We start from the raw sequence: 26,012 nt of genomic DNA, 5'->3' as shown, positions 1-26,012 counted from the left end.
GTTTATTTTCCAAAGGTATGTATTTGTTCAATCTTGAGCTTAATGTAGTGTTCAAGCACAAAACGTGGCTGATGAGGGGAAAAAAAGGATGACTTCATCACACTAAAATGAGCTGGAGTCAGAATAAAAATACAAGCTGCTGATTTCTGTTGTTTTTCAAAGTTATTAAGCTGTAGCTATATGTTTTAATTATTTCAAAGTGAGTTGCCTCTTATTGTATTCTGATTTATTTATACAAAAAAATATATGTATGGGGAGTGTAATCAGCCTGCATTGGTCTGTTAAGTTTATATCAGTTTTTCTGTACATGTTCAGGTGTTTTTCCTTTTTTATAAGAGTTTGGTGTTTGCTCCACAAAGTTTTAAAACACAATAAAATGTTCACACTTTTCTTAATAGCTGTTCTGTAATTTCAGAAATTCAACAGAAACAACCACAAATCATAAAAAGTTGGGACTATATGTAAAATGAAGATAAAAATAAAAATGTTGCACTATTCCCAGTTTCTCCACTCACAAAAGCCAAACGTTCTTCCAGAGTTGTGTAATCATACTATGATAGTAGAATATAAAGAAGGGAAAAAAAGAGAAAAAAATAGACTATATAATCGTCAATCGTAATTATTTGCCTGACAATTAATCGTCTCCAAAAATTCCTAATCGTGATGATGCTAAAGATAATCTTATTAGATATTCCTCCCGTGTGTGGTGTGTTAGAGCACTCTGATCTGCTCGGAAGGCCGTCAGGAGCGCTCCGATCGCAAATCGGGGATATTCAACATGTTGGATTTTTTTTGGGCCGATATCTCAGCGTGTGTTGTGTCTTCCGACCACAAACGAGCACACAGCCTGCTGAATGTGACGTGCAGCCAATCAGAAAGCGAGATGACGGACGTACAGAGTGGAAAATAAAATCAAAACAGCTGTTCTGACTTACCAGAAAGTCCGGTGGTCACGCTGTCTCCACTCCTTTAAAGAACACCTTTTCTTTTCTTTTTGTATTGTTTTTTTTCCCTCTGTTTTAAATAGTCCACAAAGTACCTCCGTTTGTTTACTCTGAAGTCATGTTTAATCTTGAGAAATTTTGCGAGATTTCCTGTCTGAGGTGGGAAAGTTCGTGTGTGGTGGTGTTGTTCTTACTGTGTGGCTGAACACCACACACTGTACGACCAAACCTGTTAGAGCTATGATTTTTTTTTTTTTTTATCTTCACCTGTGTGGTCTCTCAGGTTTTGGAAACCTAAAGATCATTTTAAAATCCTGTCGTGTGAACTAGGCTTAACATGTAGAAAGTTCTCCAGATTCTCTGAATCTTCTGATTATATTATGGGCTGTAGATGATGGAATCCTTAATTTTTTTTGCAATTGATCGTTGAGAAACATTGTTCTTAAACTGTTGGACTTTTTTTTTTTAATGCAGTTGTTGACAAAGTGGTGATACTCACCCACCTTTGCTTGTGAATAGCTGAGCCTTTTGGGGATGCCCCTTTTATACCCAATCATGACTCTCACCTGTTTCCAAACAGGTGTTCTTTGAGCATTCATCAACTTTCCCAGTCTTTTGTTACCCGTCCCAACTTTTTTGAAATGTGTTGCAGGCACCCATTTCAAAATGAGCAAATATTTGCACAAAACAACAAAGTTTATCAGTTTGAACATTAAATATTTTGTCTGTGATGTATTCAATTAAATATAGGTTGAAGAGGATTTGCAAATCATTATATTCTGTTTTTATTTACACTGTACACAACGTCCCAACTTCATTGGAATTGAGGTTGTAGCACAGTGCTGTTTATCATTTTAAGAAATATATTTCTTGACCACATCAGAAACATGCAGTTGCTGAATGAATGGATGTATGTACCATTATTACATGTACACTTTACTTTTCCTCTTATTTGTCTAAAAATGTTTTCTAATGTAAGAAAAGTTTTTTAACTTCAGAATGTACAGTAATCAGAAATTCATGTTGAATTAAAAATATATTTGTAAGGATTTTAAGGTGGCCAAGAATTAAAACAGATCATCAATAGCTCCAGAGTGCCTGCCAAAACTAGGAAAACTCAGAAGTGAGTAAAGGTTGAACAACTTGATCTATTAATGTGCGATAAATACTCCTATTGTTACATTTGAATTGATACTGAGGTTTATTATTTTTGAGTTCTTTGAATTGGCATTTCTTTTACAGTGTAGTTTTCTGAACCACAATGTATGGTTGTGTTTTTTGTTTTGTTTTTGTTTTTTTTTATTAAAGGCTGGTAGCACAATACAAGTTGTGTGAAAAGACTGGGTGGAAAAAATTGACCTGACCCAAAAAAAAACAAAAAAAAAACACATTTTTTTTTGGGGTGGTAAAATAGACCTGAAAATGCACCAGAATACATCTTAGATCTCAAACTTTTCTGGGGTAGAACCCCCAGACCCCCCACTGGGGACTTTGGGCATTTGGCCCTTGCCAAAACGTTTTAGTGCTCCCCCCGTGGCCCACTTTCATAACTGTATTTGGGAGAACGTATCATAATCGCCTGTGAACGTGCTGGATCAGCGCCATCCACATCCTCGTTAGCCATTGTTTACATGCGCTGTGAGATGCCAGAACTCTGCTGGCACCGTGCGTTGTGGGAAGCGCAGGGGACAACAGGGGATTATGGGAAACGTTAAAGTACCGAATTAAATAATCCAGATTTCCTCCTGTGTCTGTAGCTGCTGTGACATTCAGAAATTAACAGTTTCTTTTATAGATTAAAGGCTTTGTGTTTCCAAAAACCTCCTGTTTTCTTGGAGAAACAAGAGCTTTCTTTGAAGCTAAACAAGGAGAGAGGGAAGAGTTGAGAGAGGAATGGAGGGGGGTGTGGGGAATTCACTCATTTTCACATGAAAACAAGTTAATAGTTTTCACGAAACTTAAATTGTGCAAACTGTTTCCTGTTTACAAATGATCACATGATCATTGGACGTTAGCACTAAACGTTCATTAAAGTGGATATGACACTTAAAGACAACATAGTCTTATTACATGTAACAAAGGTTATATAATTCGGTCAACCTAAGCGTTTTGGGAAAATGGACGCGATTCTCCCGTTATATATAACATTTGAACGGCCCGCCACCGAAAAATGTGCACGCGCCGTGACCAGCTTCCCGTTGAGCACGAAGGCTAAAATAAGTCACTACGTGTAGGCCGTATCGGCTTGTGCGCCTGGCGGCTGTTGTTTACACTTTTTTTTTTTGCGGCAGAAACTTTGATTAAACACAGCTCTCAGGGACTTGTTTGTCAATATGCCTGACCAGTGTGTCGCAGCATATTGCACAAACACAAGGGTGAAAGGTTTTAGCCTTTTCAAGTCACGGCGGCGGCATGTTGTTGTTTTCAGCGATCTTTTTCGAAACCTTTGCCATTTATTTCCTATTCTTTCGTGAAAATAACTTAACTAAACACGGATGAATGCAATGCTAGGTACTCAAACGGCAAAAACCCGAAGGTAATGGCGGTGGTCTGCAAGTAATAGCTACACTATCACGGCTCCGGAACAATAACAAAGGCAGTAAACAGACGCTCGACTCGAAAATGCTATACAGTGGTCCCTCGCTATAACGCGGTTCACCTTTCGCGGCCTCACAGTTTCGTTGATTTTTTTTTTTTTTTGTGCAATTTTGCATGCTTTTTTTTTTTTTAAACGGCGCATTGTGTTCTACGTCCTTATGTTTTTAGCCTTTTTAGATGTTATTTATGACCTACGCATAACATAAAATGACATTAAATATGCATAATTAAGTTAAATTGCCTCAAGTTGTGGCTCTTACAATAGATTACAAAACATTACAAATCTTGAATTACTGTAATTTATTCTTCTTCACATAGACCCACTGCTGTGTGAAAACGGCCTATCATATGGAGCTAATAGCCTCTTACTTCAGGCAAAGTTTCAGTGAAAATGGCAAATGGGTTTTAGGGGGTGGTTTCAAAGATGATGTCACTGAAGTCAACATTTATGGCAGGCTTTCAAATCTGAGCATTTCAACGCAGAAGGTGAAATCTGGCTAAATTCCCCATGTTTGACTTAATATCTCAGGGCACAGGACACCAAAAATAAAGCACAATACATCAGTATTTTTGTAATTAGTGATTTTTGATTAGTCAACTCATTTGACATTTCATCTATTAGTGATATGCACTTTTAAGAAAAGCAAATGAGTCAGAAACACAAAGGATTATATTTAAAAAATTTATACTGCCCCGTGTAATAGATAATACCCCCGTCACACTAAAGGCCGAATGAAAATTCCTCCCACATTCCAGAGGTGTCATAGTGCATTCAAAGATGTTGGACAGTAGTCTAAACAGTCGGCCAACTTCTTGTGGCCTCCCCGAATGTTTTGCACAGACCTAAAAATGCACCAGAATGCATCTAAAATTTCAAATTTTTCTGGGGGAAAACCCGCAGATCCCCTGCCAGGGGCTTCGGGCGTTCGACCCTTGCCAAAAACTTCACACTTCAAACCTTGTATGAATAGGAAAAAGTGTATTCATCTCAGGATATGTATGGACTTGGTTGATAAGCCACGGATATCTAGGGCTTAGCCCTGCTAGCCCATTTGTTAGCCGTCATTAGGTGAGGTGTAGTAGTTCCCAGCTTTGACTCGGCAGCAATCTATTAGGGAAAAGTATCGAGTTGTGACTTATTACTGACATTACATAAAAATGTTCACCATGATAGTTTTGAAACATGGCATCTTGGTTGTCTCACATTCAATGTTGCCTGGTAATTTTGTTTGTTTGAGTTGGTATTTCCAGAGCAGTGTTCTTTTGAATAGGCAGCATGGTGGATTAGTGGTTAGCACTGTTGCCTCACAGTGAGAAGGTCATGGGTTCAATTCCCACCTGTGGCCTTTCTGTGTGGAGTTTACATGTTCTCCCTGTGTTTGCGTGAGTTTCCCCCGGGTGCTCCGGTTTCCTCTCACATCCAAAGACATGCGGGTTAGGTGTATTGGAATCTTTAAATTGTCCGTAGGTGTGTGAGTGGGTGTGAATGTGTTTGTCTGTCTGTCTGTGACCCTGTGACAGACTGGCGTCCTGTCCTGGTTGTACCCCGCCTCACGTTCTGACTGCTGGGATAGGCTCCAGCCCCCCGCGACCCTTAATTGGACTAAGCGGTTGAAGGTGTGTGTGTGTGTGTGTGTGTGTGTGTGTGTGTGTGTGTGTGTGTGTGTGTGTGTGTGTGTGTGTGTGTGTGTGTGTGTGTGTGTGTGTGTGTGTGTTCTTTTGACAATCTGGGTAAACTTGAATTTCCCTGGTAAAAACATGATGAAAACTATTGTTTTTTTTTTCTGATGTAAAAGATATAACAATGTGTTAATTATTCAAAGTTGAACAAGATGTAGTTTGTACAAGGCTCAGTAAGAGCTGTTGGCCAGTAGCCTGTATCTGCAGAGGCCCAGTTATTCAGGTGTCGTTGATCATTAGAAAACACTGTGTCCTGTTGCTTTTCGCATTGCCTTGAAGAATCCAGATGGTGTAATGTGTTGTTAGGTCATGCCATATTTCATGAGCATGAGTAGGGGTGCCACAACTAGTCGACTAGTCACAACTACGTCGACTATTGAAACCGTGGACAACTAATTTAGTAGTCGACGAGTCGTTTATTTTATTTAAGTCTTTGTTTTTCTTTCCATTCATAGTTTTAGGCAGCGAGCCGTCCTGCCGTCATTTCGACGTTCAAATTTGGATAAGACGGCCAATTAAAACAGTGGCCGTCTTGTTCAAAGCCGTTTAAAATGCACAGTTTACCGAAGGAGCTGTCGGTGTGTGCGCGTGCGCAGAGTCAACTGATTGTAGACTGTGGGGGAGGAAGATTCCTGAACTGAGGCACGAGACATTACATTCTGCTGAGAACCATCAGTGCACGTGAGACAGTGAGCACGGTGCAGAGAGAGAGGATTTTAACCCGAGTGAACATGTTAAAAAAAAAAAAAACAAAACCCAAACCGTGGAGCTGCCTTTACTTCTCTGCACTTTCTCTACTTGTCCGGGTCCGAAGGCGCCGTACTGTTCACACCATGTGCGCATTGTATACTGAATTTATGAGATCATGAGATGAAATAAACAGTTAAATATCCTTAAAAATGAGAGTAAATAAATTAACGGAGCAAAAATTACGCACACGCGTAAAAAACCCTGCTGTGGAGAAGCTGTGCAGTTATGTTCAGACACAGATCACATAAAGCAGGCAAGAACTCTGAACTTTAACAGCTGTTATTTTCCAAAGGTATTTATTTGTTCAATCTTAAGGTTAATGTAGTGTTCAAGCACAAAACATGACTGATAAGGAGAAAAAAAAAGACTTTTAAAAATGACTTCATCACACAAAAATGAACTGGAGTCAGAATAAAAATGCAAGCTGCTGATTTTTGTTATTTTTCAAAGTTATTATAAGCTGCAGCTATATGTTTTATTCATTTCAAAGTAAGTTGCCTCTTATTTTATTCTGATTTATTTATACAAAAAAATATGGGGAGTCAAATCAGCCTGCATTGTTCTGTTCAGTTTATATCAAAGTTTGCCTGCACGTCTGTGTATTTTTTCCTTCTTTCTAAGAGTTTGGTGTTTTGCATTTGCTCCACAAAGTTTTAAAACACAATAAAATGTTCACACTTTTCTTTAAAGCAGTTCTGTAATTTTAGAAATGCAACAGAAACAACCACAAATCAGAAAAAGTTGGGACAATATGTAAAATGAAGATAAAATAAAAATGTTGCACTATTCCCACTTTCTCCACTCACAGAAGCCAAAAGTTCTTCCAGAGTTGTGTATTGGTGGCTTCCCTCACTTGTCTCCTTCCAGAATGGACATTTAGTTTTTGAGAACTGCCTACCTGATGCATATTTACTATCAAGTACCACACTGTTTGTATTTCTGAATGGTTGATGTAAATGAAGTCTAAGAAATAGTCATTGATTTGGAAATGTTCATGTTTTCATCCCCTGACATTTCTCGGAAAATGCTGCAGGCCTTAAATTTAGGAAATTACGTATGATCCAACTAGTCGACTAATCGCAAAAAATCATCGTTGACTAGTTGACTATCAAAATAGTCGTTTGTGGCAGCCCTACATGAGAGTAATGTGAATGCATTTTTATCATTTACAGATACGAGCTTAAAAGATGGACTTTTCCATGAATTCAAAAAACACGGGAAAGTGACCTCTGTGCAGATCCACGGAGCATCAGAGGACCGTTATGGTTTGGTATTCTTTAGACAGCAAGAGGATCAGGAGAAAGCTCTGAGTGTCTCCAAAGGAAAACTCTTCTTTGGCATGCTTATTGAGGTCACTGCCTGGAACGGTCCTGGTATGTGGTGATAATTGTAATGTTTTTATATGATGCATGGGAGTTATATTGTTTGTGGACTATGTTTGGTGTGGGCAAAAAGTACTTCAGTGTTAGTAATATGAAATAATTTCTAACCCCCAGAAACAGAGAGTGAAAACGAGTTCCGGCCCTTGGATGGACGGATAGATGAATTCCACCCAAAGGCCACGAGGACACTGTTCATAGGTAACCTTGAGAAAACCACAGGTTACCAACAACTTCTTGATGTATTTCAACGCTTTGGAGAAATTGTGGTATGTTATCATGCAAAGGACTGTACAAGTAAATATGTACTTTATGCATTTATATATGCTAAATGTAAATTCTACTGATTTTGTCTTTTGTTCTCAAGGACATTGACATCAAAAAAGTAAATGGAGTTCCCCAGTATGCCTTTGTGCAGTATTCTGATATTGCTAGTGTATGCAAAGCCATAAAGAAGATGGATGGAGAGTATCTAGGAAGCAACAGACTGAAGGTAGTATTCTTATAGCAAACAATAAAAAAAAAAAAAATGGTAATATTTATGGCTGTTGTACGACTTCAAACAAATCTGTTCTATACATGACTCCTGTATGTTCTTTTTGTTGTCATTGAAGCTTGGTTTTGGGAAAAGCATGCCTACCACATGTGTCTGGCTGGATGGTTTGACCTCCAATATTACAGAGCAAAATCTCACACGACACTTCTGTCGTTATGGACATGTAGTCAAGGTTTGATTTGTTGCTTTGACATGCCACTTGTTCATTTTTCACAAATATGTATGTAATTTTAGTTTGTTCTTTTTAGGTTGTCTTTGACAGGTTGAAAGGGATGGCTCTCATTTTATACAACAACACAGATTTTGCACAGGCAGCTGTAAGGGAGACAAAAGGCTGGAAGATGGGAGGCAATAAAGTAAAGGTAAATAGACATTTAATAGATTGTATATATCAGTGATGAAAGCATTCTGGAAATTGTAGGAAATCCGGGTTTTTACTCGTGGTGAACGTTTCTGGGTTCCATTCACTCAGTTTCACGCCCATACAGTTGGTGGTGGTAATGCGCCGTGTTGGTTTGCAAGCAGCTAATAATCTCCAAACAAGGGTTATTTTTGTTTTGGGTTCAGGAGTTTATTAAATCATAATTTTGGGGACTGCGTGGTGGTTCTCCTAATGGTTTACTTTGTTGTGGACATTAAAAGTTAATGAGCTGTATATTTCTTCCAGTAATCATACATTAAGTGAAGCTAACAGGTGAAGCTCCCAGCTGCTAAAAATGCTAATGTCATTAGCATATAGATGAGAGTTTAACTTGTCTTGGAGCCGTAACCACAACAGTAATGAGTTTGAGCAACAAAGCTTCTCCAAATTTGTCTGTGGTGAGTGAGTAATTGAAAATACGTGATGTTATTGGTCTGTTAAACTGTTCACTTCACGTTAGCTTTTAGCTGTCGGATGTTAAATCGATCCCTGTCGAGCCGAGTGAATATTTTATATTCGGAACCTATATTGACCTATTTTTATTTTTACTAAATAAAGCTACACAGTTTTTTAAATTTTATTCTTACTGCTGTAAGAAGAAAAGTCTCAACTTTAAATAACTTAAGATTTTGTTTAATTTTTTTTTAGGGCAGGGCAACGTTAACGCGCTAACGTTGCATTAATTATTGAGGTCATTATCGCCGACAATTTTGTTCCTCCCCATAACGCTGCATTTTTTTTTTTTTTTTTTTTTTTTTTTTTTTTTTTTAGCCTTTTATGACTGTTGTTCGTTGCCCTTTATTTTGAAAGCGTCAGTCGGGGGCGAGCTATGCTGCTGCTTCCTGCTGATAGCTGAGTTCACACAGAAAACGACACGAGGATCGAGAAAAGTACAGGCTATGCAATGCACAACAAAATAAAATGCAGAAAGACGCCGAACTTTTGAATGGACATTTTCGGTACACAGTTCTACAGGATCAGGCCCGGATCCAGACCGGTTTGGACCGATGCAGCTGCATCGGTCAATTTTTTTTTTTTTTTTTTTTTTTTTACGCATTGTTCGTCGTTGGTAAAAAAAAAAAAAATCTTGAATAATCTCGAATAGCCGAACGTGTCCCCGCGGTGAACACATCTTTTCGGTGGGTTTCATGTCAACCTATAGTCCGTAAATTATACGGATTTTTCCGAGTTTCAGAGTCATACGGACGTATAAATAAAGTCGGATATTAAGGGTTTGGTCTGTAATAAACCATTTCTGTAGCGCGGCTCCACTTTGAAACCATGAACCATTGAAGCAATGCTTCGATCCAGTAGCTCGTTGGTTCTTTGATTCACTGCTCTTCAGAAACGGCAAGCCGCTTCTTAACCCCTCGCAAAGCCATTAAAATATCGTCAGTCACTTTTGTGTGGATTAAAGTCACTAACTGGGACTCTTGTCTTGTTGCTGTCAAGAAACAAGAATCGTCCTCCGTTCCGTTCACACAGCTCGAAACGCTGCGCGGCTGAGACAGAGTCCTGTCGGAATTAACTTCAAAATGAATCGCCACTTTAAATAAAATGACACCTCTTTCCAAATGTAATACAGACAAGAAACTACAATTGACGTTTTGGGGGTTTTTTTCCTCCCAAAATGAAACTTGCTGTGTTTTCTTTTCAAATTACATCCTGAAGTGAAGCATAGCAGCTGTAAGCTCAGATATATGGAAAGACATTCATGCCAATAATGTCTGAAAGGAAATGCTTTTGACAAAAACTACAGATTTTGTTTATTCCTATTTATGTCCAGAGATCAAGGATTCACCAAGTAGAGTTCATTATGTACAAAGTTTAAGGATCCAGTGACCAAATTCATATTTATTTACTTTAAGACTCAATAAAATGTTCAATTTCAGTTCAATTTCAGTTCAATTTAATCGGCTTATAAAGTGCCAAATCACAACAAAATCTAAATATACTAAAACAAATACATCACAATTGTACACATATCAAATTGTGGTATGTGTACAACTGTGACGTATTTGTTTTGGTACATTTAGTCATGGACATGAATATTTTTATTTTGATATGAAACAGGATAACAAATGACCTGCCAGTGGTTTTATATTTGATTTCATTAGTGTGTTTCAGTTGAAATTTACATTTTCAAATATATGCAATGTTCATTTACATTTTCAAATAAAACTGCTTTTAAGCGGCTTTTGAATTCATTTTTGGGTTTCACATATACCGTGCGATTAATCAAGATTAATCACAGAAAGTAATTGAGTTAATGCGATTAAGATTTTTTTATGTTTGCCCACCCCTAATTTTTTTTATGATCAAGCAATCAAAGAAAATAACACAGCACTGTTTCATATTTCTTTATATTTTAAGAAATCTATTTCTTGTCCCACAACAAACATTTCAACATTTGCTGAATGAATAGTGGGGCGGCATAGCAAAACAATTGTTCATTTTGTGATAAAAGCATGGCTTTTGGCACACACATTCACATTACTTTTCATGCTATTTTATTTGTACAAAAATAAATGCCCAAGGTTCCTTATAATGTTAATCAAGAAACTATCTCAACAATAGATAAGTTATGGTTTTAATTTACAGCTGAACTTCAAAGATTTCTAAATAATCTTTTTTTTATTAAAACTATTTTAGTTACAAATTTTGTGTAACATCAAAATGTACAGAAATCAGAAATTAATGTTAAAGTAACAATATTTGTAAGGGTTATAAGGTGACAAAGAATTTGAAAATGGATATTATCAATAGTGCCAAAGCTCCTGTCAAAGCTAGGACAACTCAGAAGTGAGTGAAGGTAGAACAAGTTGTCATAAATAATCATATTGTTCCATTTGAATTGATACTGTGAATTATGATTTTTGAGTTCTTTGAATTGTCATTTTCTTTACTGTGTACTTTTCTGAACCACAATGTGTTTTTGGATTAAAGGCTGGTAGCACAATACAAGTGGAAAAATTGACCTTAGCCAACAAAATAGACCTGAAAATGCACCAGAATGCATCTGACATTTCAAATTTTTCTGGGAGTGTTTTGTTAGCGCTCCCTTCCCCCGTGGCCCACTTTCATCACCAGTATTTTAATTTAGTTATGTACTAATATTTATTTGAAATGAATTTGTTTTAGGTGGACTTTGCCAGTCAAGAGAGCCAGATGGCTTTCTACCGATCCATGCAGGCATCAGGACAAGACATTAGAGACTTCTATGAAATTCCTCCGGAACGACGGTAAATTTCTCATTTTATTTGCAAGATTTAAGATATTTGTACATTCTTAGTAAAATATGGCACATTATTTTAAACTTTCCTACATTGTTGTGGCAAATTAAACTTGTGCACCTCTTTCATCGAAACAGAATTGATCTAATATCTACATATCTAAAATTGCTGTAAGGGCAACAAAATTTGATGTTATAACTGTTCAGTCAAATGAAAGATGTAGTCTTACTTTGAAGTTGATTTAAATGGTCTTTTGTGAATGTTTCTGTCACAGATCTGCAAAATCTCTAGGTATGAGTCTAATGTTGATAATTCACTTCAGTATTGACAGTCCCTAATTTTTTTTCCAGAGAGGATCGCAGACCTCCATACCATGAATTTACTGCAGAGAGAGCTTACTATGAGAATATAAGGACTCCTGGCCTCTATCCAGAAGATACTCGAAGAGACTATGCTGTACGCAGCAGAGACCGTTTTCCTGAACTGGAACATTATCAGGGGGATCACTTTGATCCACGTTTTCATGAAGACCCGAGAGATTACAGGGATTACAGAGATGCCTTTGAGCAGGATATTCGAAAATACACATATATTCAGAGGGAGCGAGAAAGGGAGAGAGAACGATTTGAGGCTGATCGTAGCAGATGGAGTCCTTCACATCCACGTCGGCCCATTACTCCTACTGTATCCCCTTCACCATCTGAACGTGCTCCCAGAGACACAGAGCGGAGGGTATATAGCCAGTCCTCTGAGCGAAGTGAGAGTGTGAGCTCACTCTCACCACCACATTTTGACAAAGCTGAAAAATCCCTTTTGGAACATGCATCAAAAAGTGACAAGACTGAGAAGAACAGTCAACCTGAGCGTGTGCCAGGTGCTGAGAAAACCAAACGTACAAAACGAAAAGAGAAAGGAGACAAAGATAAAACTGACAAGATTAAATCCAGGAAACTAAAGGGACAGTCCCCAAGCAATCCTGTAATTGCAACAGAACTTGAATCTGGTTTGGATGGAGGGTCTTTAAGAGGAAAGGGATCAGACCAAGATGCTCATGAGAGACAGAAATATAAGGGGGATGGTGACCCTCTTAGTGGAAGTCAAATGTCGGGAACTCAGAGTGACTCTGTAAAAACTGAAAGAAATGATTTGAGTAAAGTGGACAACTCTGACCTGGATGGAAAAAATCGTCTTAAGAAACACTTAAAGTCAGATGCCATTAATGATGGGAAAGACTCATCAGTAGATTCAGATCGCCTTGCTGCAAGAAAAAGGCGTTTTGCTGATTCCAGTGGAAGAACATTTCGGCAGAAGAGAAGTAGGCTGGAAGAGGAACATGGTAGTCAGGCCTCTGACCTGGGTGTCAGTGGTGTGTCTTTAAAAGAGACAGATTCTGACAAGCAAAAAGATTCACAGAAGAGAGATTCAAAGCTTAAAATTTGTAAAACTCAGAAGGATGATCAAGAGGAGCCCAAGGGACAGAAGGAAAAATCAGACACAGCTATAGACTCACTGGAGCCAAAACGGCACCCAGGGCACAGTTCATCCAGAAGGTTTACTCATGAGGGAACAATAGAACCCAGCACTAATAAAGAGCAAGAACAACATGCAGCTCTCAAATTTGGTTCTCAGCCTGCTGATCATGATAAATGTGCTAAGAACAAGGAAGACCACATGGACATTGACCTTTCTCAGAGTTATCGCAAACAAATGGAGCAAAATAGAAGGATGCATCAGCAGCAACAGCAGCGGGAGTCTGATAAACCTGATAAACCAGGAAGTCCTCAAGAAAGTGAAATGGAGGACTTGGAACATCGCAGTCTTGTCCATGAAGTTGGTAAACCACCCGAAGATGTCACAGACAATTTCCCATCTTATAAACTAAAGAAATTAGAGCAGTTTGACACAGACTCTGGGATCAAGAGGGAGCGAATTTACAGAAGTTTTAGACAAAAAAGTGAAGATCCTGATTGGACCAATACTTCCTCACCAGGACATCAGCAGTTCCCCCATCATGCAGATGATGACTATGTGGCTTCTTCTCAGAAAGAGTTCAGTCGAAATGACAAAATGCATTCAGATTTGGAAATATTGGTCAAAAGGACACACAACACTCAGATAAACAAGCCAAACGCTCCTTTAGTTTGTGTTGAAGAAGAGCAACAAAAGAGATGTGAGAGTAGAGTGAAGGAGAGTTTGCTGCCCGACTTGAACTTTTCTAGAAGTAAAAATATTCCTAGTCGCAAGCGTTTAGAATATGGTGTTTGTCATGACCTGGAGCCTGGGGAAGTACGATCAGACTCTGAAGAGGACAGAGAAATGAAACCCCAGTCACCTGTACCCTCAACATCTGTGCCTTTACCTGAGAGGCCAAGGGTAGACCGATTTACAGACGCTAAACTTGCACATCTTGAAAGGAACAAATTTTACTCTTTTGCACTTGACCAGACCATCACACCAGATACAAAGGCTCTGCTTGAACGTGCAAAATCTTTGTCATCATCCAGGGAAGACAACTGGTCATTCTTAGATTATGACACTCACTTTGCAAGCTTTAGAAACAGAAAAGATACAGAGAAGGTAGAATCCACACCAAGGCCTACACCTTCCTGGTATATGAAAAAGAAGAAGATTCGAAGTGGCTCTGAAGACAAACTTGATGACAGGAAAGAGGAGCCTAAGCCAGAGGAACAGGAACGCAGAGAACTATTTGCCTCCCGCTTTCTTCACAGTGCCGTGTTTGAGCTTGACTCAAGGCGACTTAAACACTTGGAACGCAAGCATGAAGAACCTGAGCACACACACAACCATCAGTCTGGGCAGCAAGGGACAGCTGATGGTGAAGTTGACTCTGGGCCAGTTGTCTTGTTCCATAGTCGTTTTTTGGAACTTACACGGTTACAGCAACAGAAGAATAAAACCCAGCCATTGGAAGAAACCAAAAAAGACACAATTACAACAGATGCTAATAAAATCGAAAAAGCACCTGAGGGGCGAACATTCCAGTCAAATGAAACAACAGAATCTATCACAGAACCAGAAATTAAACCCATTAGCCCAGCTGACGAGCCAATATCTGAACCACGGCTCACACCTATTGTCATCCAGGCTGTGGTCAATGACACGACTCCACAAGAAGATAAAGGCATTGTGATAAATCCAGTCTCAGAGCCATATCTGCCGGAGTCTTTCATAAAGGAAGATGTGAAGGAAAATAAACTTGTACTCGCATGTCATCCACCATCTGAGATGGCACCTGTTCCAGATCCTGTACCTGTACTGGCACCAGAACACAGTTGTTCATTGGATCAAGTTGATTTGACACACTTTGATGGGCCATCTGCTACTTTTATTGAAAATGTAAAACCTCTGTTTGCAGAAAAACTAATCCACCATGATTCTCATGAGCTTATTAGTAGTTGCAAACCAGAGGTTGATCCTGATACAACACATCCAGAAGTACCTGATAATACTAGCCCTTTGCTACCTCATCTTACAAAGATGAGGATATCCTCAAGAAAGAGGACTATTACCCAGATAAAGCAGTAGTGGAGTCTGAAGAAGAAAAGAAAATTCAAATCTGCAAAGGACAAATGCCTCTTGAAAAAGACACCAGTGAAGAGGCAGTGCCACCTCAGAAAGAACATAAAACAAAAGAAGTAAAGAGTAAAAAGCACAAACAATCAGCTGCTCCAGTTACTCCTGTCACAAGCATTTCCACCCATGTTTCTGAGAAACAAGCAACACGTAAGAGTGAGCGCATTGACAAAGAGAAACTGAAACGTGGGTCATCTCCAAGAGCTGAGACTTTAAAGGCTAGTTCAGATTCTAAAGCCACCGGCAAGTCCCCTATTCATGCACCGGATACTGACATTGTGGAGCAGAGCATATCACTGAGCAGAGGGCGGCGGAGAAATGTTAAATCGGTTTATGCAACCCCAGTAGAAGATGATGCACCAGTGCGTAGTGGAAAGGAAGTTGTAGAGTCTCCACGCTCTGCACGAAAGCGTGGTACAGACAAAGATGCAACACTGCAGCAAAATATGGAACAGGAGCCTCCTGCTCCAACACCCCCAACTAAAAGGGGTCGTCCTCCAAAGAATCGCAGACAGGCTGATGAAACTTCAACAGTAAAAGTAGAAAAATTAAAAATTGACACAAAAGACACAGACTCAAATGAATCTGAATGTGGTGAAAGAATTCGAGGCTTCAAAGGAAAACATTCCCCTAATGTCACGAAGGGTACATCAATTCAAATGTCTGTAGCCACAGGAACTGGAGATATGAGGAAGGGTGATAAAATTGTGCTCACTGAGGAAGATGATCGGGAAATTTTTTTTACAGATGAGGACACCTTGGCTTCACAAGACCTTTCAGCTTCAAGTAAAGAAGGTCCATCAATGTCAGTTGACCAAAAAAGAGAAGAGAGAGATAAAGAGAAGAGTACCATACAGGAAAAAACTTTGGAGAATAAATCAAATGGGAAAGAGACAGATTCAGGACTCTTTGAAGAGAAACCTATTTCAGAAAAAGATACAACTGTTAAAGGAAAAGCCAAGTTGACAAATACTCCCAAGTCTCCTGTCCTCAAGAACCTCAAAATCAGATTAAATGTCACAGAGGTGAAAGATCTTCTTCAGTTAGGTGATGATGAGTTTGGAAATCAAGATGATTCTTCAAAGAAGTTGAGACCAGGTGATCACACTGATCATTATTCAAAGTGCAATAATAACAATAATAGAGGGGGGACAAACAATGAAGAAAAAGAAAATGCTGCTCTGGAAAGAAATGAACCACTAGAGTCAACAGAATCCTTAATTTCGCAAGAGCTGGAATTGGAGCAGGCAGTGGAGAATATTGCCAAACTTACAGATCCAATCACAGAGCCACTTATGCAACATGCAGAAATCACAGAGGTAAAGTGTGATTCAGAGGAAGAAAAGCCATCTAATCCTGCTAGTGAAACAGAACTTATGGCTGCTATTGACTCAATTACAGCTGAAGATGCAACTGTGTCCTTGGCCCAAGCACCTCCATTGACTAGTGCGGAAGTAGGTTCAGAATCAAAGATGCAAGAATTAATTCAACCTGTCAAGGAAGATGAACCTGAACCAAACATGTCAACTATAAAGAAGAACCTCAATACACAACCACGCAGAAAAAGAGTACCAGAGGAAGGCCTCGGACTCCTAAACGTTCTAAAGGCCACCGACAAGTAAAGAAGGACTTGAAGGAAGAGCGTTCATCAATAGAGGATTCCACAGGTCTTGTAGCAGGTGAAACACCTAATATAAAGATTGTTCCAGAGCCACAGCCATCATCAGCAACAGCTGCTGTTATCACTCCATCAACATGGAAATCAGAACCAGAGTCTTCAGCTGTCAATGCTTCTGATGCAAATACAGAGAGAGAATCATCTTCTGAAGAGCAGCTTCAACATTTGAAATCTTTGTGCCGTCAGGCCAAGAGTCCAGTCTGCCCAAGGCCTCAGCAGATTCCATCTGAATGCATCTCCCCTTCGTTGTCTCCACTTGCCAACAAACCAAATATTAGACCCCTTCAAACAAATAGAACTCCTGTTTCTCCACCTGATTGCCAGAATCATTCTAAAGATACAGGCATTTCCCCTTCACCTGTTGTGCCAGTAGCACCCAAGGACTCTGACTCTGAAAACATGGCTGTTGAGCAAAGCACCAGTGACTTGAGACAGATTCTCATGAAAAACAAGAACATTTCGCTGGCAGGTAACAGTTCTATTCCAAGTAATGTACTTACTATTAGAGAGCACAGTCCAACTGAAAGCAATCCTGCATCAGGTGTTATACCAAATAAATCACCACTTCCTGAAAGTAGAATCCCTGCTCCTCAAGTTCCACCTATCACTCGACCTCCAGCTTCATTACAATCTCCTGAGACCAAGTCTGTCATTTCTGTTATTGCATCCACTGCAACATCTGTCATTAGTCGTGTGTGCAATCCTCCTGACTCTGAGGACAAAATGAATGTGAATATTGTCACTCCCTGTGTGGATATGGCTGTTCCTAAACAACATTATAGGTCCAGTAAAGATGATACTGGCATATACCATGGTCCCTCTATTAGTGATGAAGGTAGAACTTCTGCACGCTTCATTGTTGAGAGTTCCACACTCACTACAGGACCATGTTCTGGTCTAAGGGTAAACACTTCTGAAGGAGTTGTAGTATTAAGCCATTCTGGTCAGAAAACTGAAGGACCACAGCGGATAAGTGCAAAAATAAGTCAGATCCCACAAGCAACAGCAGGTGATATGGAGTCTCAGCAGCTGGTATCCATGCCTCAGATTAAGCAGGAAATGTATGCTCACTCTCAGTCAGGACTTCCAAAAGGGTCTTCATCCCAAACAGATCATGGGCATCCTGGTAAGATGCCATCAGCAATGTCTTCAATTAAACAAGAGTCAGGTTTGGAAAAGATGGACTCCACATACCAATCTGGACCTCAAGGAGTAGTGAAGCGTCTTACACAAGGAGTTGGTAATCAGCAAGTAATGAGTTATCACCAAGAATATATGACGATGAAACATCAAAAAAAAATGGAGAGTACTGATCCTCACAGCACAGATGGGGCTAAGCAGTCTTGGACCTCTGCTATAAGTCCTGCTATAAGCCCCCACTTGCCTTCTCCACCTGGTAACCATGTAGGTTATGTTACTTCATCAAACATCAAACAAGAGCCGCGCTCCCCACGAAAGTCCGGTCACCCACACGCCCAATTTACGAAAATGTCCTCACCTATTGGCTCTTCATCACCTAAGGGCATACCAGTGATGTTGTCTTCTGGACTTCCTGCCATGCAGCAGTTTATTACTGGTGTGCATCATCCAGAACAGTCAGTTATCATGCCTCCCCACAGTGTGCCAGGAGGTTTAGGACGGATGTCTCCACACCGTGTTACACAGTCAATTTCAGTTGGGCATCTTGTTCAAGGAGATGTTCGGGTCAATACTCCACCTCTGTCAGTGATGAGTTATGGAATACACAGTGAGTCTCTGCCCTCTCCATGGTCTGGCCCAATGCAACAACGACCTACTTCACCCCAAGCTGTTGGGAGGGACAAAGTTGTCAAGGTAAATCCCAGTTCTGTAAGGAGCCATGATGGTGAACAAGAAGAAGCCAGGCGCTTCCACCAGGCTACTGGAAGACAATCCGCCACAAAATCAGAGGCTATGCCTTCAGATCCTCGTGGATCCATGCGCAGTGGTGTCCATTTGGAAGCATACATGACGCAAAGAGATATGCGTGTGCTTTTGCATCAACAAGGGGAGCGCTCTGCTTCAGACTCTCATTCTGGACTCATTCAAGAGACTCTAACCCCCTCATCAACCCCTTCCAACATTCCTTTAGCCTTGTCTCCAAGAGCCCATGTTCTGCCTACAGGAGTATCTGAAAAGGATGCTGCAAAGCCATTGGAGACGAAAAGGCCCCACTCCCCTCTTCCTAAGGATGGATTGGTGGGGATTCGACAATCTGTACCAGCAGTGCCATCTTCCCAGAGAGTCCAACTAATGCCACCAGGGCCAAGTGGTTCGTTCCCAGAGTATTCAGGGATGTATTCCAACCAAAGAGGCATCCATTCTCAAATTCAAGACACATCTCCTGTTGGGGTTAGTCAGCCACCACTGAATGTCATACCAGTCATTGTACGTTTATTCTGTTTTTATGTAAATATGCGATTATAATTGTTCTTGACACGTTTATTGGGATCTGTAGGGTGGTGAACTCCAAGGAAAATCAGATGGCAAGATGACGCAGCCTGTTAATATGGTGCAGTTACTCACAGTAAGATAAGATTCTTCAAACAGATACTAAACTTCTTTTTTTGTGTCTGAATGTGCTAAATTAGATTTTTATTTTTATTTTTTTCTTTCTTTTTCCCTTGCCTCTAAACAGAAATACCCAATTGTGTGGCAAGGCCATTTGGCACTGAAGAATGACACAGCTGCAGTTCAGTTACATTTTGTCTGTGGCAACAAAGCTTTGGCCCATCGATCGCTACCCCTACAAGAAGGAGGTGCATTGCTCCGAATAGTCCAGAGAATGAGACTCGAGGCATCACAACTGGAAAGTGTAGCCAGAAGAATGACGGTATAATTCTTTACTCTTAATCATACTGGGATTTTTGTAGTAGACGTCTCTGTGTTATTTAGCTCCTTTTAAAGTCTCTTTAAGTAAAACCTAAAGTTTAATAGCAGCATCTATCTTTCCTCCAAGGGGGACACTGATTTCTGCCTTCTCCTTGCTCTGCCATGTGGACGAGATCAAGATGATGTCCTGAACCAGACGCAGTTTCTTAAAGCTGCCTTTATTAACTATTTGCAGACGAAGTTAGCTGCTGGTATCATAAATATCCCTAACCCGGGTTCCAATCAGGTAAGCCATGAATGCTGATACTCATCTGCTGTCACCATATTTTTAGACTTTTATTATTATTATTTTATTTTGCTTGTTGGGTGGGTGTTGAAAAGCTGGGAGCATTTTTACTCAGAGGTTACCATGGGCTTTACTGTCTCTCTTGCAAAACAAATTCCAATCCCCTTAGATGAGCATTGTGAAATTTTATTTGCTGTTGGTTGGCCATGTGCCTAAATATAAAAAAATTAAAATCTTACACGACCGATGTAAATAGTAACATATAAAACTGATACAATCGTTTCATACAGTTGCACTGTTACAGAAAGCCATAGATCCATTTCAGATTTAAGAAAAAATATTAGTACAGACTGACTGTGGCACTGTGTGCCAGTCATACAGGTTAATTCACAAACGACCGAAACTCACTCGATGCTTTAATTAAACGCGACCACGACTCTAACAGCAAGTACTAATAAAGTCAAAATGGTATCGCAATCAGCCCACAGAACATAACCAGCACTACTGTCATCTTCATAGACTTCCCACACTTTTCTTTGAGGTGTGCCTTTTTTCTTTCTTTTTTTAAATTCACCCATCTTGAACATCTCCTACGCAGTCTCGATGTCCACTCTCCAATCACACCAGTGTCGGTTATCAGTACATACTGCATCTTTTCAAAGTTGGAGTTGTTAAACCAATGATATTTAATATACCGTGCAACCGGAAAGTGTTCACAGTGCTTCACTTTTTCCACATTGTTGCTGTGTTACAGCCTTATTCCAAAATGGATGAAATTCATTTTTTCCTCAAAATAAGGTCTTGCAGTTGACGGTGCATGTCAGGACAACTCTGAATGTCCTTGAGTGGCCCAGCCAGAGCCCAGACCTGAATCCAATTGAACATCTCTGGTGAGATCTGAAAATGGCTGTGCACTGACGCTACCCATCCAACCTGATGGAGCTTGAGAGGTGCTGCATGAGGAATGGGCAAAACTGCTCAAAGATAGGTGCACCAAGCTTTTGGCATCATATTCACAAATACTTGAGGCTGCAAATGCTGCCAAAGGTGCATCAACAAAGTATTGAGCAAAAGGTGTGAATATTTATGTACATGTGACTTCTTAGTTTTTTATTTTTAATAAATTTGCAAAAAGTTAAAAAAGAAACTTTTTTCATGTTGTCATTATGGGGTGTTCTGAGTAGAATTTTGAGGGGGAAAAATATTTTGGAATAAGGTTGTAACATAAAATGTGGAAAAAGTGAAGCGCTGTGAATACTGTGTGTGTGTGTGTGTGTGTGTGTGTGTATATAAAACATACACAGTGGTCCCTCGTTTATCGCGGGAGTTACGTTCTAAAAATAGCCCGCGATAGGTGAATTCCGCGAAGTAGCATCGTTATTTTTTACAATTATTATAGATGTTTTAAGGCTGTAAAACCCCTCACTACACACATTTTCTCACTTTTCTCTCCTGTGTAAACACTCTCAAAGTTCAAACCTTAGTAGAAAATAAGTCCAGTATTATAGAATGAAACCAAAGATCAAAACCTGTTTTCAGGCCCAAACATTTGTTTGAGAAATAAAAATAGAACGTTTTCCTATAAATAATTGATGGCTTTTAGAACTAACAAATTTAATTTTAACGATCAACCTACGAGGTTGGACACATTAATAGTAACTGACCAGTATTCCTCTGATCGCGCCTTCATCGTGGCGCCGCTCCGCAGCGTGTTTTTCCACCTCGGGGCAGGTGTCTTTTCCGAGTGATATGGGTAGTTGTTGGCGCGCTTTTTTTTTTTTTTTTCTTCTGAACGAGAAGATTCTTATAAACAGACACACGCAGAACACAATGCGCGTGCTTTTTCTTCACTGCTGGAGCGCTCTGCGTCAAAACAGCGAGTGTAGTCTCTGGACCTGTTGCCAGATTTTGGCTGCAGCTAAGCACAGCAGACAGTTAAAAAAAAAAAAAAAAAAAAAAAAGCAGCATGCAAAATTGCACTAAAAAAAAATCTGCGAGACCGTGAAAGGTGAACCGCGATATAGCGAGGGACCAATGTACACACACTGAACAAAAATATTAATGCAACACTTGGATGAGAATCTTCTGCAGATCTACGGCTTTCCAAGTTTTTCTGGATTTCTGGGGCATTTCCGAGATCAGCGTGAATCTGTTGAGAAAAATTGGGGGGAGGTGCAGTGGAACCAGCCGTGCTTGTTAAACCTTTCCTCATATGCACGGAACCACATTGCTGAAACTGCTAGCTAAAACGTAAGATGTCATTGGTTACTTTCAACCAATCAGAATCTCTGTAAATCTATATATCTAAATCCATTTCTCTCATATTGTTCACAAATCTGTCTAATCAGATCTGGAATGTGTTAGTGTTGCCAGAGAATTGAATGTTCATTTCTCTACTATAAGTCGTCTCCAAAGACGTTTCTGAGAATTTGGCAGCACATCCTACCGGCCTCACAACTGCAGACCGTGTGTAATCACACCAGCCCAGGACCTCTGCATCCAACATGTTCACATCCAAGATCGTCTGAGACCAGTGACCTGGACAACTGCTGCAGAACCAAAGAATTTCTGCACAAACTGTCAGAAACCATCTCAGGGAAGCTCACCTGCATGCTGGTCATCCTCATCAGTCTCAACCTGAATGCAGTTTCTCATCGTGACAGTTGAGTTGGCAAATGCTCACATTCGATGGCGTCTGGCTACTGAGCAACTCTATGGGAAGGAGATGTGAGGCAAAGGTTGGTCAAAACATACTGGTTTTCTGATTCCCCTAGAACTCCCCAATAAAGTAAAACTAAAACTGCACATTTCAGAGTGGCCTTTTATTGTGGCCAGCCTAATGGCCCAGTCACACGGTACATGGCGATTCCTGAACGAAGGGGAAAAGTAAAAAAAAGAAGGAAAAAAAAAGCACAATTTGTTGAGAAAAGGTGGACAAAAGAGCTTTATCACCGAACAGTCTGCGAAGCAAGAGTGCAAAAGGGACGAAAGAGGAACTTAACAAAACCGAAGCTAACGATCTTGACACTTTAATTGAAAAGTGCCTGGAGCCACAGCTGGAGCAGTGTGTGTCTGCATCTTTGCGTTCCAGGACTCTGCGCTGGGATGGAGCTCATAGCGCCTGAGTCCTGGAGAAACTGCAAACAGAAGCTGTGGAGATCTGTGTGCACGTCGGTGGACCACCTGCTCTGGTTCCTCGTCCAGAACAAAAGAGGGATCATCTCCTTTATCATCAGAATCCACACTGTCTGACGACACGCTGCGCACTCCGTCTTACTCCAATTTAAAAAAAAAAAAAAAAAAACCTGGTGTGCTGTGGTCACTGCTGTATCACTGTATTATGTTCTAAGCCATATATATTGATTTACAACAGAAAACTGTCAAAACAGGGAATAAATGTGTCAAGATTATTGAATATATCAGAGCAGTAAATTGATCAGTGCGTGTGAACGCACGCATTGACTCAAATGCGGTTATTTCCACCAGCTGATCACTGATCCACAACTTGAATTCTGCCTTCCAGAACAGTTCTTTATATAATCATTTTGATTCATCTACCCGTTGCCACATGTACAGAAGGACTGGATTGTCATTCCTACACTAATTATATTTAATAAAAATACTAAGTGCACGCAGGAGCTGCTGCTGCCGCTAATGCTGCATTCCAGTACTGTCGGAAATTACAACTTTTTTGTTGTTTCAAATTCAGCAGTTGCTTGTGGCAAAATAAGTAATTGTATCCACACAAAAGATTAATTCTGGCCTATGTAAGGTGCCTGAGCTCATTGAAGCTGACCCCCCACCCAGATAAAAAAAAAAATCCAAGCAAACAGGCTGAGTTTGCCCTGTAATTTCCAACGGTACATGAACGCAGCAGCAGCCTCAGCGCTCACAGACCGGCTTCTGTACTGTGTGAAAACATTCAGCTACTCAAACGAAGTCAAATTTAAAAATGTTACAAAAACTAAACAAACAAAACATGTCAACGACAGCTAAAGTAACACGGATGAATTGAGGTTTTCGTTGCCCTTTGTTCAAATTGTTCAACAGTTTAAAAATCCTGACGAAGCGCCAGCTGCAGGAACGAAGCTGCGCGAAGGTTAAACGATGCCAACAAAAGTCCATATTTCTTGTCTCGTCAGAGCTTCGTTGCCCTTCGTTAAGTGCAGTGTGACTGGGCCATAAGGCACGCCTGTGCAATAGTCATGCTGTCTAATCAGCATCTTGATATGCCACACCTGTGAGGTGGGATGGATTATCTCGGCAAAGGAGAAGTGCCCACTAACACAGATTTAGACAGATTTGTGAACAATATGTATATAGAAAATGTTTTAATTTTTAGGTATTATTTGCCTAGCATGCGTTTACATTTATTTTCACTGGCCTGCCTGCAAATGACCCAGATATCATCATTAAAATTATTTTTTGATTCATGGCAGCACATACCTGCTAATTTTGGATCAACCCACGTATTGCTGCTGTGGATGCAGCCTTTGTTTCACAGTATGTGGCTTCGCCCTGCTAGTCCAGGTTCATCAGTGATATACACTCATTTTAGGGTGTTCCACGGAGGGGAAACAAAGAAACAAAATGCAGTGTGGTGTAAGAAAGCACACAGGAAAGAGTTAAGTGTCTTTCATTGTTTCTCATCTCTTTCTTCAGCCTGCTTATGTGCTCCAGATTTTCCCGCCATGTGAGTTTTCAGAAAGCCATTTGTCACAGCTCGCTCCCGACCTTCTCAACAGGATCTCCAGCATCTCGCCACACCTCATGATTGTGATCACGTCTGTGTAACATTCATTGCTGGGACAGACTCGTCCATGCGTATTGTTGCTGATGGGCTTCAAAAAAACGGAATACAAGTAGTTTTTTTTTTTTTCTTCTTCTTCTTCTTCTTCAACCCTACCCTGGACATTCCCCTGGAAAAATACCTGATCAACAGTTTGGATTTTTTATTTTTATTTTTTTTTTTTTTTTTTTCCTTTTTTTTTAGTCACACTTGTCTGGTATTTTTGTCCTTCTCAAAAGAACTCAGGGATGGACCATACCAGATTCGGTCTTATTTGACAGTTTCTCTGCTGTAATTCTATTTATTTAACTTTTTAATGTTCTCAGATGCTCTGAAGAAGGAAGAAAACATGACATTTGAACATGAGTGTGGCCTTTTTTTTTTCTTCGTTTTTAATGGTTATTCATTTATTCAAAAGAGGATCATGGAGGCTGTTGTACTGCAACAGCTAGAGACATTGTTACATCATGTACATTTGAATAATTATGTACAGACTTCCATGCTCAGAAATTCTTTGGAAGAAGAATTATTTTGTGACTGAGGACCATGTTTTAACAGCTTTTAATTCCACCAGCTCTGCTCATTTTCACACTACTGAAGCAGTTACAGCTTTGGCCTTGAACATGCTCCAGTTGGGAGTTTTTGGACTATTGGACTCTGTAAATATTTTAAATATTTAAACTTTAACAGTGGAACTCTAATAACTGAGTGTTCTCGGGATTTTGAGAGTGAATTCCTCCCTTTGATTATGGGGGCAGCAGGGGTGGGTTGTAAATACTTCTAATGCAAAAAGGTTGGCAAACTTCTGAGTCTGCTGATGGCACTTCATATTTTGTAACTCAATAAAAATCTCCAGAGTATAAAAGTTTGGGGTTTTGTTCACCCAGATAAAAAATTTAAGCATTGACTCCTGGATGTAGTTTAGTTTTAATATTCTTTTTGTTTATTGAAAATATTCTTTTTGTTTATTGAAAACAAACATTTCAGAAACTACACTATTTTCTCAGTGCAGTCAATGTCACCAAGTCTTCACAACATTGACTTATGAAATACAGTGGTCCCTCGCTATATCGCAGTTCACCTTTCGCGGTCTATTTTTAGAACGTAACTCCCGCGATAAATGAGGGACCACTGTATATGTACATACATACCTTTTTGTACAGTAATTCAAATGACTCAAGAAATAATGGTATGTCCTAGAACAGCCATTACCAAACTACATGGCCCCGTCCAATTTGAAATCTGAAAATCAGC

General features: G+C 39.9%; 1 protein-coding gene across 1 annotated transcript in view; it reads left to right on the top strand.

Moving 5' to 3' along the window:
- Nucleotides 1–25,623, top strand: part of si:ch1073-335m2.2 (msx2-interacting protein) — a 44,635-nt gene extending 19,012 nt beyond the window's left edge. Inside the window, 13 exon segments of the mRNA XM_034166535.1 lie at nt 7,145–7,345; nt 7,469–7,620; nt 7,719–7,844; nt 7,966–8,079; nt 8,156–8,269; nt 11,470–11,570; nt 11,912–15,054; nt 15,057–16,685; nt 16,688–19,239; nt 19,310–19,378; nt 19,490–19,684; nt 19,811–19,969; nt 24,632–25,623. Of these exon segments, the coding sequence (XP_034022426.1) occupies nt 7,145–7,345; nt 7,469–7,620; nt 7,719–7,844; nt 7,966–8,079; nt 8,156–8,269; nt 11,470–11,570; nt 11,912–15,054; nt 15,057–16,685; nt 16,688–19,239; nt 19,310–19,378; nt 19,490–19,684; nt 19,811–19,969; nt 24,632–24,763 (8,687 nt within the window). The 3' untranslated portion in view covers nt 24,764–25,623.
- Nucleotides 25,624–26,012: the final 389 nt, after the last annotated feature.

This window comes from Thalassophryne amazonica, chromosome 3, assembly GCF_902500255.1.
Source record: "Thalassophryne amazonica chromosome 3, fThaAma1.1, whole genome shotgun sequence".
NCBI classification, from domain to species: domain Eukaryota; kingdom Metazoa; phylum Chordata; class Actinopteri; order Batrachoidiformes; family Batrachoididae; genus Thalassophryne; species Thalassophryne amazonica.
Note: the sequence above shows the minus strand (reverse complement) of the source record. Positions and strands in the feature narration are given on the sequence as shown.